Raw genomic sequence first — 11,715 nt, forward strand, 5'->3', positions numbered from 1 at the left:
TTACAGTGACCTCACTCAGATTTGTTTATATATTTGCTTTCCTGATAAGCTCTTCGGGGCAGGAGCTGAGAGTTAATACTCAGTCAATGCCTGAACCTGATCGTGTCATCAGACATGACAGCACCGTGCAAAGCAATGGATGTGGGGGGATCCTGGAGTTGGCACGTGCAAAGCCCAGTCCAGCACAGAGCAGGTGGCAGGGCAGGGAGAAGGGGCCTTGTTGTCCTTTCTTTGTCTTTGCTTCTTTTCCTCCCAGTTTTCTACTTTCTCACTACTTGGGTTCAGAAATCAGAATCTTTTTCAGTTCTTCATTATAAATGAGAAACCGTAATTGTGTTTGATGCCTACATCAGTGAGATGACCTGGTGTAATCTCTAGATGGAATTTACTTTTTACATAGAATCTGTCAATGTCCATTTGTGTTATAATGTCCTTGCTGGGCTCAAGAAAGGTTTAAATACTGAATGCACCTTAAAAAATTTTCACTTTTAAAATGCTATTAAATAATATATTAAGCACATACATACACCATCAAAACTTATTTAAGCCTTCTCAAAATTAAAAATGCCTGGCTCTTAATTACCTAAATAACTAACAGTGGCTAAAGGGAAGCTCAGTTGTGTATTTAGGAATATGTACTTCCCCTGCTATGAAATAATGACAAACAAGAGACATCTTCTCAAGGTTTAATAAAGAAAACAAAATGTATTTTATATCTAAAACATCAGCATAGGAGAGGCAGGAAATATGTATTCTGTGCAGGTGTAAATCTGTTCTACCAATTAAATTCCCTTGGTAGTTGCTCAGTACATGGATCATGCAGGTTTCCTTTAAGACAAAATTAAAAACACTTCCCCACTCTAAACAATGGCTCATGTGAAAGTATGCCATTTTATGTTTCCTGGACTAACTGAAAAAAATTAAAACTATTTTAAACATTTTAATCTTTGATTGAGTAGTTGACAAAATATGTGATGGAAGGATGTCAGTTTCATTAACCCTGTGTTGCAGGGAAAGAAACTAAGGTCTGAGGGTAGAGTAGATTGGCACTTAAGAGCAACTCCTTCAAGTTATAGTACAGCTTGGTGGCCAATGAAAGATAGGAGAGAGGTGACACTGGAGACTGGAGAGAAAAGAAAAGCATGACATTCTTAAATGGAAATTTTGCCCATTTTGTTAAAAAAATAGTGCAAGTAGGGACTTCCAATGTATTTCAGGTACAGGAATCAGTGACAGGTCATTGCCAATTCATTCATGACCATACAACTTTTCTTCCAAACTGACAATTTTGAGAATGAAAGGGGCATTATTAATAATTAATTATAATTAATAATTAAAAATAATTAATAGTTATTCAGGATAACTATTGACCATTATTAACTTGTCTGCATGGGACAACCTAGAACATATGGCCACCCCACCCCTAGGTCACTCCGAGGCTCTAAGCTTGCAGTTGGCTGTAAGCCCAAGTGGCCTCAAGGGATGGAGGACCACTGAGCAAGGCTGATTTGGGAACCCTCTATGGTGTTTCAGAACTCCTTGGCAGAGTTTAAACTGGCCTAACCTTCAAGTGTTCTTCTGGCAGGAAGAACATCTAGAATTACATGGTGTGACTGAACTGTTCTCTTAGGGTAGAACCATTCAAGTGTATATCTTTAAGCCAGCCTTGGGTACAATAATTTCTAAGCCTGACTTCACAATCTAGGGCGCTTAGAGGTCCTAGATTAGGCCCCATCCCTAGATACTCTAGTTTAGTAACTATGTAGTGGGCCCAGGCATCTGTATTTTAAAAAATTCCTGTCATGATTCTGATGCCCAGGTGAATATGAGACCCCTCTTGGGTTTGTAAAGAGGATATGAGGTTTTAAAAAGGTTGAGAATTTTAAATTTTCAATAGGAAGATTAAAAGTCAAGCACCAATATGGGAAGGGAGAATATTAGAGAAGAATTGAAATATTTTCTATAAGTTAATTATAATTTTTTATAGGACCCAAACAGGGGCAAATTGTTTAAAAAATATACGTTCCTTTGGTGTTTTCCTAAATAAAAGTGGTACACTGGGCTCTAAAAATATATATATATTACATATTATATATATATATTATAAATATATGTTCCTTATTTTCCCCTAGCCTTACTTACTGGCTCAGGAACAATTCGAGGCATTATAGATGAGGCATGTTTTAAACTATGCCCTAAAGATTTTAAGATTTTACCAGTAGAATTTGGTAAAGGAATTTCAGCAAAAGTTTTCAAAGGAAACTGCAATGAAGAGAGACAAGGAAGATAGTCATAAACTCTTTGTGGGCAGTGCTCATATCTATCTTTCTTCCATATTATAGTGCACGGCACATAATAGATATATAATAATCATTTATTGAAAGGTGAATGGGTTTGGGAGGGGAATGCTATTATATGAGAATGATCTCATTCTTTTCTTTAAAATAGCTTGCTCAAAATATTTTTAAGGCTGGTGTTTATTAGCTTTGATTATTAGCTTTGTTATTAGCTTTATTAGCTTTGATTAGTTAAACAAGTTTGCTCTTTGTTTATGAGCTCCACTCTCAGGGACTGCTGAGGAAGAGAAATCTGTTGCCCTGACATCCTTCCCCCTCCTTCCTTGGTGTCCCACACTAATGGGACTAGACACTTCCTAGTTTGGCCCTTAGGTTGAAACCAAAACTGATCTGATTTCTACGTGCATGCCTTTTCTTGAGTTTTAAAGAAACAGAATTTTGTGTCTATATATTTAAGAATCATTAACATTCAAGTTTTAAAAAAGAAAGTTAACAAAAGTCACAAAAATTTCTTTTCTTGGCACAGTACTCTTTCTACTCTGTCCAGGTGCCTCTGAGCACCTGTGGTTAAGCATATTTCTAGAGGCTAAGGGCTACCTTTTTAGAAAACTTCTTTTAACAGAAGTATAGCATGCAAATCTTTTTATCCAGGGTCTTAGTGTATAGTAACTAAGATAATATATATAGGGTCCAGAGAGTGGAAGAAGAGTGTGTGTTTCTTGGTCTAAACCATCTTTGTATGAAAATAGCAGCCCTACCCTTTTCCTGCTGCAAATCTGGCCAGGAGGATCACGGAAGGGCCCAGGAGCCCAGTGCACACAGCCCTATTCTTCTAGGGATCATCTCACTCTGGATATTTCATCATAGAGAACAATAACTCACGGTTAAAAGTAGGGCAAACTAAAAAGCAGTTTAATTTAGAATATGAAAGTGTCTTATTTTATGAACTTGAGTGGGCAGGATGCATAAGCAGGTGGTTTTTGAAATTACTGGACTTTCCAGATGCTTCTTACTATTGCAGCTGTTCTTCAAACCCCTTTAAAAGGTAGCCAGCACTGCTGTCGACTGGAAGAATAACCCACATCATGAACTTTTTCATAATTCAAGAATATTTGGTGTATCTTATCTTAAATTTTAATAAATAATATGAAATTTTATTCAGTTAGAACCGAAGTTGAGCCAATTCTTCAATTTTTTTTTGACCACAATTTGGAGGTGGAGAAAGAAAAAAATACTTTCTTTTAATAAGCATTTAAAATGTATGTCACTGTTGACTGAATTTGAAAGTGTTTCAGATGGTTATGAATGAATAATGTCCCCCATTTTAATATTGTTATTTGCTCAGTGATGTGAGAATAATTTCCCACCACACATGACCATAGTGCTCTTTTACAAGCTGGGGATTCTGAACTCCATGCATAATCTCATGTGTGGCAGAGTATCAGTCACCATCTTGTGAGGCTATCTCCTAAACAAACAAATAAGCAAAACCAATACCAATTCCAACAGAAGAGACTATTAACATGGTGCTGAGTGCTTTGGGTCAGTCTGACCTTTTAAATCTTATGCTTTAATTATATCAAGCAAACATGAAATTTAAAATCTCTGTTATATTGATATTAATTACTAATTGCTCTAGAATGCTTTATAGTTGAAAGAGATCATGGCAGCATTAGGCCATTATTTTGAAATGCAAACTGATTACCATGCGCATCCCTTTTCTTTCTCTCTCTTTTTTTTTTAACATCTTTATTGGAGTATAATTGCTTTACAATGGTGTGTTAGTTTCTGCTGTGTAACAAAGTGAGCATCCCTTTTCTTGACTGCTAGAGAAAATTTTGTATCTGAGTATATTTAAGAATCATTACATTCAAATTTTAGAAAAGAAAGTTACAAATGCGTATTTTTATTTTCAACAAAGATCTCCTCTCAGATGTACTGATTTGTCTCAGAGCTGGGCTCAGAATCATCTCAGCTCATTTCTCCTCTCATGACAATAATCCATGAAAATCACATAATCTTATCTATTCATGCCTTATGATATATTTCAAAATATCTGTTTTGGACACTAACCATGTGAAAACATGGATAGAAATTTAAACTATTTTAACCCTTAAGTTTCTCTTAATGTTACAAAAAGGAATTGGAGTTTAACCTGGTAACCACTACATTCTTTTCCAATTCTAAAATTCTGTCATTTTGCGCCTATATGGTTTTATTACCAGTGCCACCGCATACTGTTCTTCTCATTTCATGTCCAGACCATGATGCAATTACATTGTAACTGTTTGCTCCTCATCCAGACTGGCTATCTTTTATTACATCCTGTACCTTAACCAGTCATCTTCCAAAGAGCCCACCTTCATCATGTCATTCCAAGCTTGAAGTCTTCTTGGCTTCCCACCACTGACATTATAAAGTTCAAACTTATCAGGAGTACTGGATTCAGGATTCTATCATCTGGCCACAATCAGTCATTTCACCTCTATGACCTACCACTATGCCACATGAACTCTAATTTCAATCAAAATGGGCTGCTAAACCTTCCAGACTTATGCCCTGTGTGTGACATTCCCATCTCCATGCCTTGTCATCTAGAATGTCCTCGTGTACTTTTCTCAGCTATTTGCATTCCATCTGTCGATTATGACCCAACTCACATTGCACCTCCTCATGCCCTTCTCCATTAAACTATCTGTGCATCCTTCTCTCACCCTAATGCCCTATCCAAGTAAGGTCTCCCTAACACTTAATATCAGTACCATTCACTTTCAAAAAAACTTTATTGAGGAATAATTGACAAATATAATACTTAAAGTGTACAACATGATGACTTGATATACATCCATATTGTAAATGATTACCAAGATGAAGATAATTAATGATTCACTTTTAAATAAACTTTTTATTATGCAATATTCAATACTACTTACTTTTGATTTATTATAGTATATATTTGGTATATTTCCAAAATGATAATGAGAAACCTTACAATAGAGACTGCATAAAAAAGCATGCCAGTTGAAAAAGAAAGTGAAAATTCAAACCCATATGTGAGAGAGAATAAGTAACATGGATTAATGAAACTTAAAAATCTAGTTATATGTTTCCTGGCAAATAAAAAGAGGACCAATTAGATAGCATTTGGAAGTGACTTACTGTTACGATATTGTGTGTGTGGTGTGTGTATGTATGTGTGTGTGTATTTTTAATCTGTATGCATCTTGTCCTCACTAACTCTAATCTTTGTGATTTCTAGCAATTGTTTTAGGAATTACACTTTGTAGTACGTAGCATAGTGTCTAGTCTAGCATATGATGAGTTTAACAAATTGATGGCTAATGTGATATCAGAATCATAAATTTGAAGCCATTTTCTTTATTAGAAAATCAAAATAGTACATAATAAACATATGAATGAAATGTGAGCATAAGAAAACAGAAATCTCAGAGGGAGAATGGACAGTCTGAAGGTATGATCATTTTAATTAGAAGAAATTTTAAAAAGCGTTCATAACTTACTCTTTTTTTTGATAAATGTCTATACAGACATCTCATAATATGGTGTAGCAAACCTTTAGTGAAATAAGAAACCAACTTTATTGGAACTAAATTGTTCAGTCTAATTTATATCATTATCACTAGTGGAATAGGTGATAATACTCTACCTTCTTGAAGTATAAATTCACAGCACATCCATCTTCTGAGTTTTCTTCCCTACCCTAAATAGCTGTTTTATGGGACTAAAAGGATACTGTGCAGATACACTATGCTGCTTCTCACACTGTACATCTGTGTTTCATTTCTTCTCCATCTACAAGTTTCTAAACTTCGTATGGGGACATTTTTAATATATAGAGAATGAACACTCTAGTCCAATGCTGTCCAATAGTAATTTCCATGAAGGTGGAAGTGTTCTAAATTTGTGCTGTCCAATACGGTAGCTACTAGCCTTAAGTGTTGAGAACTCAAAATGTAGCTAGTGTGACCAAAGACTGTATTTTAAATTGTATTTAATGTTAATTACTTGGAATTTAAATGGAAATAGCCAAAAGTGGCTAGTGACTGTAGAATCGGACAGAATTGGCAGCTTTTACAGAGCTGCTTGCTTTTAGAACAGACCTTTTCTTACCTGATTTGGTAACTCTAACAGTAGATTCAGTTGGCCACCGTTTCTTTATTATCATGTCAAGTTTTAAGCTACCATGCATTAAGAGTGAAGCTTTGGATGTCTTTATTATTTTAAGAAGTCTATGTAATCGAAAGTAAAATTTAGAGAAATTTATATTTACTGTCTCAGTAACACGGAGAGGATCATCACTGTTTCTATCATTACATTTGTGCTTGGATTCAAAGAAAAAAAATTATAAAATAGGAGTCTCCATTGGGTGTAGGCCCCCTTTCCTGGCCCTACTGGCATATGTACGCTTTGTGTCTCCCTTTGCAGGGCATTCTCTGAAGGCCTCTTTAAGCAAGACATCTGAGTAAGCGGGCCTACCAAATTCTTCTCGAGGTAGATTTTTCTGTCTGATTGTCTTGTTTTGCTCACAGTTCTATGAGCAAGTGGGTGGGGTTTGCTTTCTCTAGGCCAGCAGAAGCTTGTTCTAACTCTTCCTTTTAATTTCTTTAATATGAAGATCCCCACACTTGCTCTTTGAAATGCTATTTTGTAAACTATTTCCACTAAGTCTGTTATGGCTTTTTTCCATTTGTGTTGAGTCTCTTTTCCCAGTGGGGCCTTTCTTTCTCAACTTAGTCATGCTATGTGTGGAGACCCACATCTACACTGCTGGCTTCTCTGACTCATCCTGGGAGGTTCACTTGCTTCAGGAATCCCACTCAACACTGCAGTGGAACAACAGGGAGGCTCTAATGAAGCTAGGCCCTTCTGAAATCTGCATCTTTTCCTGGCACTTTTCCTTCTTGTCCAAAGCTACATGAGAAGGGAAACAAGCAAAAATGCCCTTTCCTCCTTTAAGGCAATGTTTTTAGTAAATAGTTTTTAGCAATTCTAATTTCCAGTTTATAAGCTATTTTTGTTATTGCTGCTGCTTTTAAATATTCCATAATCTGGCTAGTAGAAAAACCTGCTAAGTCTCCAATTTTCCTTCTTCCTCCACCAGCAAGCCAAGAGAGTCAAATGTGACAGTTACATTTTCCTTCCAGTTGCAGATTAAATTGTTCCCCTTTTTGAAATATATTATTCATAAATGTGAAGTCTCTGAACTATGGCCCCTCCCATCCTGGATAGAAGGCTGGGTGGGTGGAAACTGCTCATCCACCCCATTGGCTGCTCTGGGGGTCTTCACACTTTAATTTTCCAGGCCAGGAATTTCCTAGGTCATCCCCCTTCCTGAAAGAAAACCCTCTGCCAAGGATGGCTCAGGCCTATGATTTCCCAATTAAGATGGGTTTAAGCAACAAATTCCTCTGATGAGATTTGTTCAAAGGGTCAAAGTTGAGTAACAATCATAATCAAAAAGTGACCACCCTGTCAGATCTAAGTTTAGCCAATACCCATTCAATTAACCTATTTTTAATCTCACCAAGCACATCCTTAAAGTATGAAAAGGAACTCCAACCTGAACGTCCCATTAGCTCAGGGAAGGCTTACCCAAGCAGTCACTAAAGAAGCAACTTTCCACACCTAACTAGAGGTCTAAAGGAGAAATCAAAAGGCACATATTATTTTGGTTGTGTAAATATGCATAGCTGTGTACAACAAGCGCCATGTTTTTCCAGTTAAATACCCTTCATATAAATATTAAATATTTGATTCTATTCTGTATATATATGTGTGTGTGTGTATATATACATATATACACACACACACATATACACACACATATATATATTTCATCTTTAGTCAGAAGCATTTCTACCTACTTTTTTATTTTTAAGAAAATCACTTCAGGTTATCTTAATTTTAGCTGAGGGAACCTGCTCACTTAGTATTCCCGTTGTCACCTTTGGCACAAGACCTTACCAAATGATCTCACTGCTTAATTCTATATACAGTGGAGCGCCACCCTTCACTTAGACTTTCAACCTGAAAACGGAAAAAGAGTGACCTGCAGTGCAAACATCTCACCCTCTCAAGGAGTGCGGAGCTGTCTCTTGCTGAGATCCAGAAGTTCATTTGCCCGGAGAAGGGTGCGGTTAAATGAACTCCTACAAAACTCAAGTTAGCTAAATTCCAGCTGAACTAACCGGCAGGAGTGGGGAGGGGAGATGCGACATTTCTGACGACCGCACATCAAGCCCAGAAAATGGTGAGTGTGTGGCAAAGACAAGGGAAAGATACACAGGCTGCTGGCCAGACAGAGGAGAGCTGTCCCGGACCTCTCAGTGTCTTCTCGGGGCACATCCCTTCCTTGCTGGCCGCCTCACCTTACCTTGACCACGTCGTCGTTGAGATGCTTGGGGTCGCGGTTGACCAGGTCGATCTCCTTGGTGTGCGTGTCGTACACTTGCTTCTCGTTCATCTCTTCTGCCATGGCCTTGTTGTTGGGCTTGTAGATGTTGCCCTGTTCCCGGATGGGAACAGTGTAGAGATGTCCCTGCGGAGGGCGGACGGCCAGGAAGGGGAGGGTGGCACCGGCGGTGGGAAGAAAATTTCAAAAAGAAAAACCGGCGATCAGAAAAGTCAGCCTAGTAGCGCGGCAAACCTCGAGGCTCAAAATCGAACTAACAGCTTCGGAAGCGGTGGCTCCGCGCACAGTAAACTCCTTGGCGCCGCAAGCTTTTTAAGAGGATCGAGGAGAGGACACCACACCCCTCGGTACCAGGCAGGGAGCTCCTGCCTCCCCCTCCCGCCACCGCCAGGGGTCAGGGCAGACCCCGCCGTGCGGTCCGCCCCGGCCTCAGCCCTGCGCACGCCCTGCCCGCGGCACCCCGCGGAGACCCCCGCAGGGGAGAGAACCAGACTTCTGACTTTTCTCCAGTCCCTGTCTCCGCCACGCCACCCTCTACGCGAGCTCTTCACCTGTTCCCGTCCCTGGCCTTCATTTCCCTTCTCTCCATAATCCTTTTTAGCTTCATCCTTAAGACCCAGCTGGAACCCGCCCCCGACCCAGGGAGTGTCCCCGTTTTCGTTCCTTCCTAGCCGAGTATCCTTCGCACCTGCCCGCGTCCCCCACCCTGCCTTTGCAGTCCCTGTTCCTGCGCAGCTCCCACCACTCCCCTGGTGCTCACAATCCCGCATCCCCCATCTTTGGGTCGAGCCAAGTGTCAGACCCTCCTAAACTCTCTAAAACGGTATCTAACCTGCACAACCCCCCGACCCACCCTCGGGTCACTCCCAGGCTGCCGGCCGGTCGCTGAACGGCGGCTGAGTTTGGGAAAACGAGGTCTCCACACCCAGATGGAGACTGAGCGCCGGGAGGTGGTTGGAAGGGGTGGGGGGAAGTGGTAGTTAGGGGGAGGGGAGGTCCGCTCCTCTCCAAACACCCCTGCCGGGCGCCGAGATGCAGGAAGAGTTCTTGAGGTGGCCCAAGAGCTTTGGAAAGTGCAAACAAGACGCGCGCTGTCGCCCCGGCCAGCCGGTTCAGGCGCCTGGCGGGGAGTCGGGGGGACTGTCCCCAAGACTGCGAGTGAATGAGCTCCCACACTCTGCTCTGGCTCTCTGCCTCCCAGCAGACTGGGGCCGGACCGTGGGGGTCCCGCAATAAGGCAGTGCCGCTGAGCCATTCAGAAACGCGCCCTCGGTCTGGCAGACCCAACCTGAGGACCCCGACGACCCCCTTTTCCGCTATCCTCTAGCTTAGGGGCTCCCTTGGCCCCCTTCCTAACAGGAAAACATAAAACATTCCTGCCTCCTCTTCACCTCCCCGCCCAGGCCCATTCCTCAGCAATGCCAGGGGAGAGGAATGCTCCGACGTCGAGAGAGGGCCGAGGCAAGCAAAGCAGTCGGAATATTTGGAGTGCGAGATAGCAGAAGCAGCACTTATTGCGCGCCGCGATCCCGGAGCACACCCACCGAGCCTACCTCTGAGTCTACGTATTTGCCCCCCGACATTTTGGCCTGTGGCTGGATGAAGGCTCTGAGGAGATTTCCCTGGGCTGTGATTTAAGGGAACTGAGGAAGGAAGATCTTGTATTGTACGGGGGGTGGGGGGAGGCTCTGACGGGGCGGGGGGGGAGGTGGCTGGGAGGGAGCCTCCTGGCTCTCCGCCAAGGGTTTGTTCTGCTCGCGGTTGGCCGGGATGTGCGCTGCGCCGGGTCTAGACACATCCCCAAGGTTTTGGCAGCAGAGAGCGGGGAGCGCTAGCAGGGAATAAAGAGCAATGAGAAAGCGTTTTCACCGGCTGGGCTGCTTGGGCAGATATTTTAAACCTGGGGCAACATTTTTCCAACTATAAGCCACTGAGAGGCGTCGGGGGTGGGGGGTGGGGGGCGGGGGGGGAGCTAATGTTTTCGCAGTGCATCATCTCAGCAGGGGTGGGGAGTGGAGGAAGTCGACTGCCTGCAGAGATGCCCAGTATGGGCAACCGAGCTTCAGGAAGAATTCTGCCCTGTTCTAAGTCTTTTCTTCTCATCGCCCACGTTCCATCGCTGCTGAAGACACAACTATCTCCCTGTTTCACAGAGGAAGGGATGAAAAATGACCCGGAACCTTTAGGTGCATTTCACATCTAAACACAAGGAAGGAATCTGTGTGGGTGCGTGTGTGGTGTGCTTTTGGTGACACTGGTTTACATCTAGTCTATGTGGATGGAAACTTGGAGAGCAGGCATGCAAAATTTAACGTTTACCAACCGCTTCTGAAATGTCTCTCAAAAGCCTTGAAATAAGAAATAAAAATGTTTAACTTTTCTATTAATTTATTACTTTTTTTCCCCTGGAACAAAGGAAACAGGTGATGCCATATTTACAAAATACATAAAATATTTACAATTGTACAAATATTTAATTGGAGTTTCAAGTTTACCAGAGAAGATTCTTTTTTTTTAAGTGTTTGGCTGTGAGATAGAGGAGGCTTAGTTTTTCTAGTAATTGATTCGAATTTTTTAAAAAGTTGTTAGCAATGAAAATATTTTATCTGTTCCTAAATCAGGGTTTTCTTTACCTTATTATAAAGTGGCACAAGATGAATTGAGCAATAATCAGTCATTTTACTTTGGGGCAGTAATAAGGAAATTCACTATCCAAAAATGGAAAGGACATTTTGCATTACATTCCACATGGGATTGCAAGTCAAATTATGACTTGAAATGAGAAAGCTGGGACTATACCTGAAAGAGCACAGGGTACATTAAAAATACTGGCAGTCTAGAAAAGGGAAAATAGGGGTGGACACAAAAGGAGGAGGAGAAAGGGAAATAGAAGATGGAACTCCTAGAGTTGATTATCAAGGTGGAGAGAAGACATAAACATATAAAAGAGAATGACAAAGCACAGGTTTTTGTTATTGTTGATAG

The 11,715-nt window shown here is 41.2% G+C and overlaps 1 protein-coding gene across 2 annotated transcripts in view; it reads right to left on the minus strand.

The window, feature by feature from the left end:
• Nucleotides 1–10,573, minus strand: part of CAV1 (caveolin 1) — a 34,289-nt gene extending 23,716 nt beyond the window's left edge. The window contains exons 1-2 of one of the 2 annotated variants that reach the window (XM_059074398.2): nt 10,284–10,573; nt 8,692–8,856 (exon numbers count right to left, since the gene is read on the minus strand). In XM_059074398.2, the coding sequence (XP_058930381.1) occupies nt 8,692–8,856; nt 10,284–10,313 (195 nt within the window). In that variant the 5' untranslated portion in view covers nt 10,314–10,573. Of the gene's footprint in view, nt 1–8,691; nt 8,857–9,583; nt 10,151–10,283 lie in introns of those variants that run through there. The other variant, XM_059074402.2, reaches the window with a different exon arrangement.
• Between the last annotated feature and the right edge of the window lie 1,142 nt (nt 10,574–11,715).

Source organism: Kogia breviceps, chromosome 9 (genome assembly GCF_026419965.1).
Source record: "Kogia breviceps isolate mKogBre1 chromosome 9, mKogBre1 haplotype 1, whole genome shotgun sequence".
Classification (NCBI taxonomy): Eukaryota; Metazoa; Chordata; class Mammalia; order Artiodactyla; family Physeteridae; genus Kogia; species Kogia breviceps.